General features: G+C 32.7%; 1 protein-coding gene across 1 annotated transcript; it reads right to left on the reverse strand.

The window, feature by feature from the left end:
• Positions 1 to 4,450: 4,450 nt before the first annotated feature.
• On the reverse strand, positions 4,451 to 5,257 carry LOC105250606 (histone-lysine N-methyltransferase SETMAR-like). Its single transcript, XM_011256792.2, has one exon. The coding sequence runs from the start codon at positions 5,255 to 5,257 to the stop codon at positions 4,451 to 4,453; it is 807 nt and encodes a 268-aa protein (XP_011255094.2).
• Between the last annotated feature and the right edge of the window lie 743 nt (positions 5,258 to 6,000).

The following is a 6,000-nucleotide window of genomic DNA, read 5'->3' on the forward strand; positions in this document are numbered from 1 at the left end:
TATACACTGCTATCTCCGTCTGCTATAAATGTGGAATAAATTAGTCCGCGCTTTTCTATACTTCTCTTAAATCCTTCTACAATCGCTTCTGCTTCCATACTTGTTGAACTACAATCTCTACCCCAATTTTTATAACATTTATGATTTGTAGGTTCTTTTTTAAACTTCTCTGCTGTAACACAAACTGCACAATATTTATTTTTTACAGACATGTGCAGTACTTTGCCTGTTCGTGCACCAATTATTGTGCCTACATCTGATAAAGAATCATACCGTCCTGTTCTGTATGATCTTTTCATCCAGCTTCCGTCACCTTTTACTGCTATATGTGGTATTCCATTTATTATTTCATTGCGTTGTAATGCCAAATCACGTTCTTCATTCGCAGCAGCATTCATGCTTCCGCAATTTTTGCAAATGCTTCAGCAACAGTTTCATGGGCCTTTTCGTAAGTTTTCTTTGTCATGCACTTAATATTCATAGCAGCGCAACTTTCTTGTAACTGTGTATATCCTGTACCAGTTAGTATTGTGCCAGCCACTGCCCCTATATTTACATGTAGACTTTTGTCAGGGGGCGGCTCACTCCAGACGAAGCTTTCAAAATGGCACATTCGGCATTTGAAAAAGAATTTATTTTTTAGTCCATACGCTCTGGCACCAATAAATATTAAGTCACAAAAACTACATTCTATTCCGTGACTATGGTTATCAAATTTTTCATGTAATTGTTCAAAAAGATAGACAAAATCTACGATACATTTTCCTGGCATAGTATTACTTTCTAGGCGGTATGCATCTATATTGTTATCTGTTATTAAAGTGTCACTTTCTTCAGTCTCACTGTCCTCTAATATTTTTCCCAATTCATTATCACTTAATGTATGTGTCGTTATTTCCTTGTCTGTATCTATTTCGAGACCCATTGCAGCTAATTTGCCATGCATAATTCTATCTTGGTGAAAAGTTAGTTCATTACTATCTAATGTGTCATTGTGCTCTTGTGTCAATTTTTCCTCATCTATATTTATTTCGATATCCATTGCAACTAAATTATCATGCATAATTACATCATTCTGAAAAGTATGCTTATTTTGCTCTACTTGCATTATTTCTTTATTTAATACATTAATTTCTTTATTCAATATATCTATTTTTTTCAATTTTTCTTTTCTCCTATAAATTAATTAAATGAGTTGATGAGAATAATGCGCGAATATTCCAGATTAATAAAACGTTTGCATATTGTTTTTTATAGTAATTAAATTGCAATAAACTATGCACTTTAGAAAGAAATGTTTCACACAAAAGTTGTATGGTTTAAAGGGGGCTATCAGATAGTGGCAATGATTTGGGAGAGTCATTTGAAAGTCACGTGCAGATCACCGTCAATTTCTTAAATGGAGCTCCCTATTTTTTATTAAATATTCTGGTAGCTCATGTCGAGATCTTTCCAAAACACTATAATTTAGTTAGTTTTTATTAAGTACTTTCCGAATTATGAGGCTTGAAATCATTTCTTAATTTTACATATACCGTTAAATATCTTGCAAAATATTCATTTTTCGAAAATCTTACCTTTATGTACAAAATAATGGGAGGAATCAATTGGTGTAAAGAAAAAACATAGTTGTTTTTAAGAAAAAAATATGTAATTTGCAATTAACAATTACATATTTTTTTTAAAACAACTATGTGTTTTCTTTACACCAATTGATTCCTGTCATTATTTTGTACGTAAAAGTATTAAATACTTTATTATAGTGTTTTGAAAAGCTCTCGACATAAGCTATAAGAATATGTAATAAAAATAATAGGTGGTTCCGTTTAAGAAATTAAAGGTGTCCTTGACCTGACCTTAACGATGTCATCCAAGGTCAAACCAATGACACCATCTTATGTTTCCCTCAAAACCATCCAATTTTTGTCGAAAACGTTTTTCTCTAAAATGCTTAGATTTTGAAAGAAAAGGGGTGTACGGGTGGTGTAGGACACCCTGTATATATGTATATATATATATATATACAGGGTGTCCTACACCACCCGTACGCCCCTTTTCTTTGTACCCTACACCACCCGTACACCCCTTTCCCCTGTATATATATATATATATATATATATATATATATATACAGGGTGGGGAAAAAGTATGGAAGCAAACAATTATTTCCGAAACTATTCATTTTTCGACAAAATGTCTTAGACATAATTTTTATGGTATGAAAAGATGTATTATGTGGCATAGACGGCATGACCTTGAAATGACCCTTATGAGCTGCATACAAATAACGTAAAAAATTTCAAATGGAACTCGTCAGTTTTTGTTACAGATTCTTGTAGCTGATGTCGAAACGTTTACAAAACACTGCATATGAGCCCCATTCCCTTAAAAACACTCCCAGTTACGAAACAATCTTCGTTACGAATCTTGCCTTAACTAGTTGGATGAATCGCACTTATCTTGTCTTAACTGGTTGGATGAATCGCACTTATCTTGCCTTAACTGGTTGGATGAATCGCACTTATCTTGCCTTAACTGGTTGGATGAATCGCACTTATCTTGTCTTAACTGGTTGGATGAATCGCATTTATCTTGCCTTAACTGGTTGGATGAATCGCACTTATCTTACCTTAACTGGTTGGATGAATCGCACTTATCTTACCTTAACTGGTTGGATGAATCACGCAATCTCTTTCCTTGAGTACGGTTCGATGTACGCCTTAACTGATTCTACGAACTTCGCGTGTCTTTCGTATCGGCAGAAATGATCGAAGCGAGTTATTCTCCATTTGTTGTAGTAATCGCTACTGTTGTACTGATCTCTCATAATGACGTTCAGTCGCGTTACACACATTCATGTAATCACACGTACGCTGTCTATTTTCAATTTCGTCGATACGAATTATCACAATTGTTTCGTAACTGGGAGTGTTTTTAAGGGAATGGGGCTCATATACAGTGTTTTGTAAACGTTTCGACATCAGCTACAAGAATCTGTAACAAAAACTGACGAGTTCCTTTTGAAATTTTTTACGTTATTTGTATGCAGCTCGTGAGGGTCATTTCAAGGTCATGCCGTCTATGCCACATAATACATCTTTTCATACCATAAAAATTATGTCTAAGACATTTTGTCGAAAAATGAATAGTTTCGGAAATAATTGTTTGCTTCCATACTTTTTCCCCACCCTGTATATGTATATATATATATATATATATATATATATATATATATATACAGGGTCTACCAAAAGTGTGGAAACCCCTAAATATCTCGGAAAATATACGTTTTACAGAAAAGTGTTTCCAACAAAAGTTGTAGGGTTTAAGAAGATCTATATACTGATTCTATCAGTTTGACCTTGGATGGCGTCGTCAAGGTCAGGTCAAGGTCACATTGACTTTTTTAAATGACACCCCCTACATTTGATTGCATATTCTTATAGCTTAATTCAAGAGCTTTCCAAAACACTATAATAATGTTCATTTTTATTAAGTACTTTTTGAGTTATGAGGGTTGAAATAATTTCTTAATTTTACATAAACCATAAAATATCTAGTAAACCATTCATTTTTCGATTATCTTACCTTCATACTTTTATGTACAAAATAATGAAAGGAATCAATTGGTGTAAAGAAAACATACAGTTGTTTTTAAGAAAAAATATGGAATTGTTAATTGCAAATTACATATTTTTTCTTAGAAACAACTATGTGTTTTCTTTACACCAATTGATTCCTCTCATTAATTTGTACATAAAAGTATGAAGGTAAGATAATCGAAAAATGAATGGTTTACTAGATATTTTATGGTTTATGTAAAATTAAGAAATTATTTCAACCCTCATAACTCGCAAAGTACTTAATAAAAATGAACATTATTATAGTGTTTTGGAAAGCTCTTGAATTAAGCTATAAGAATATGCAATCAAATGTAGGGGGTGTCATTTAAAAAAGTCAATGTGACCTTGACCTGACCTTGACGACGCCATCCAAGGTCAAACTGATAGAATCAGTATATAGATCTTCTTAAACCCTACAACTTTTGTTGGAAACACTTTTCTGTAAAACGTATATTTTCCGAGATATTTAGGGGTTTCCACACTTTTGGTAGACCCTGTATATATATAAATTTAATTAGTTTTTTTTATAGTATAATACTTTATTAGAGGAGTACTGTAGTATAGCAAAAAGATGAAATGCTCAACCGTTTTTGAGAACATTTATTTAATAAATACAGCATTCCTTATGTATCAGTAACTCTGCACCATTCACCATTAAGGCAGTGTAGCGCGAGCACTTGAATACGAAAATATCACGCTACGAACTAGGGTTCGATTCCTATTTCCGATTTTTTTTCAAATTTTTTTAACATATTGGGTTGGGGAAAAAGTTTCTTCGTATTTTATTGCAAAAATGAAACAAATTTTATTCATATTTAAAATGAAGCTTATGAAATTAAATATGTGCCGTTTTGTTCGACCACCTTTTGCCATCTTTGAGGTAAAACCATAATCCCGTCACTGTAGAACTTGTGTGATTTCTGGGCGAAAAACTGTGACAAGTGATTTTCACAGGCCTCTCTTGAAGCCAACTTCGTACCATTAAGAGAGTTCTGTAGAGATCGAAATAAATGGTAGTCTGATGGTGCAAGGTCAGGACTATAAGGTGGGTGCATCAAAACTTCCCAGCCAAGTTCTCTTAATTTTTGACGAGTCGCTATAGATACATGAGGTCTCGCGTTGTCGTGATGAAAGACGACGCCTTTCCTATTGATCAATTCTGGTCGCGTTTTCTCAATTGCCTGGCGTAATCTTTCCAGTTGTTGACAGTAAAGGTTAGAATCAATTGTTTGACCGGACGGCAGCAGCTCGTAGTGAACGATTCCTTTGTAATTCCACCACACACTCAGCATCACTTTTCTTGGCGTCAATTTTGGCTTTGCCACAGTTTGCGGAACTTCATTTCGCTTTGTCCACGATCTTTTTCGTACATTATTGTCATACGTGATCCATTTTTCATCGCCTATTATGAGCCGTTTCAAAAATGGTTCGATGTCGTTTCGTTTTAACAATGATTCGCAGATAGAAAATCGATCCATTAAATTTTTGACTGTTAAATCATGTGGCACCCAAACATCGAGCTTTTTTTTGTATCCAGCTTTCTGCAAATGGTTTAAAACTGTTTTGTGGTCGATGTTCAGTTGCTTACCGATTTCGTGACTGCTAATATGCCGGTCTTGTTCAATTATTTCCATAATTTCATCGACTTCTTCAGTGATCGGTCGACCAGAGCGAGGTGTATCTTTGACGTTAAAATTTCCAGATTGAAAACGCTTGAACCAGATTTGTGCAACACGTATTGATACAGCATCATGTCCATAAACATCACAAATTTTTTTAGCTGCCTGAGTTGCATTCTTCCCTTTTTTAAAATAAAATTTTAAAATGTATCGAATTTCTTCTTTCTCTTCACTCATTTTCAAGATGCAATAACTTTTAACTGAATAGATAAATATCACTACTTTTTTGCTACTTTTTCTTTATGATATGTCACCTTTCAAACGCACACAAAATATTGACAGATCCGATTAATATTATCAAGGTTATGCGATTCTAATTCCATCTGCCGGAAAATACGAAGAAACTTTTTCCCCAACCCAATATAATTGAGCCCCAAATTGTGTTTATTGATTTAAAAACGAATTAATGTTGAATTATATAAAATTATTTTGACTAACATAATTCTTTTAAGAAAAAAACACAGGAAAAAAATTAATAATACCAAAAAATCAACAAAAAATAATATAAACAAATAAAAAAAAATAAAATAATATGAAATAATTTTGTTTTGAAGCAATAAAATATATATGTAATTTTGTTTAAAATAAATAAAATTAATAAATTGTAATTTTGTTTAAATTAAATAAATAAAACATTATAAATAAGAAAAATTGTTTTACTCTTTTAAAAACCGCATATTTGTTACTTCAATTTATTT

This window comes from Camponotus floridanus, unplaced genomic scaffold (genome assembly GCF_003227725.1).
Source record: "Camponotus floridanus strain SB8 unplaced genomic scaffold, Cflo_v7.5 scaffold306, whole genome shotgun sequence".
Classification (NCBI taxonomy): domain Eukaryota; kingdom Metazoa; phylum Arthropoda; class Insecta; order Hymenoptera; family Formicidae; genus Camponotus; species Camponotus floridanus.

Bases quoted from the DNA above. Each gene is read 5' to 3' on its own strand.
- LOC105250606 (XM_011256792.2), bottom strand. From the start codon at position 5,257: ATGGAAATAATTGAACAAGACCGGCATATTAGCAGTCACGAAATCGGT.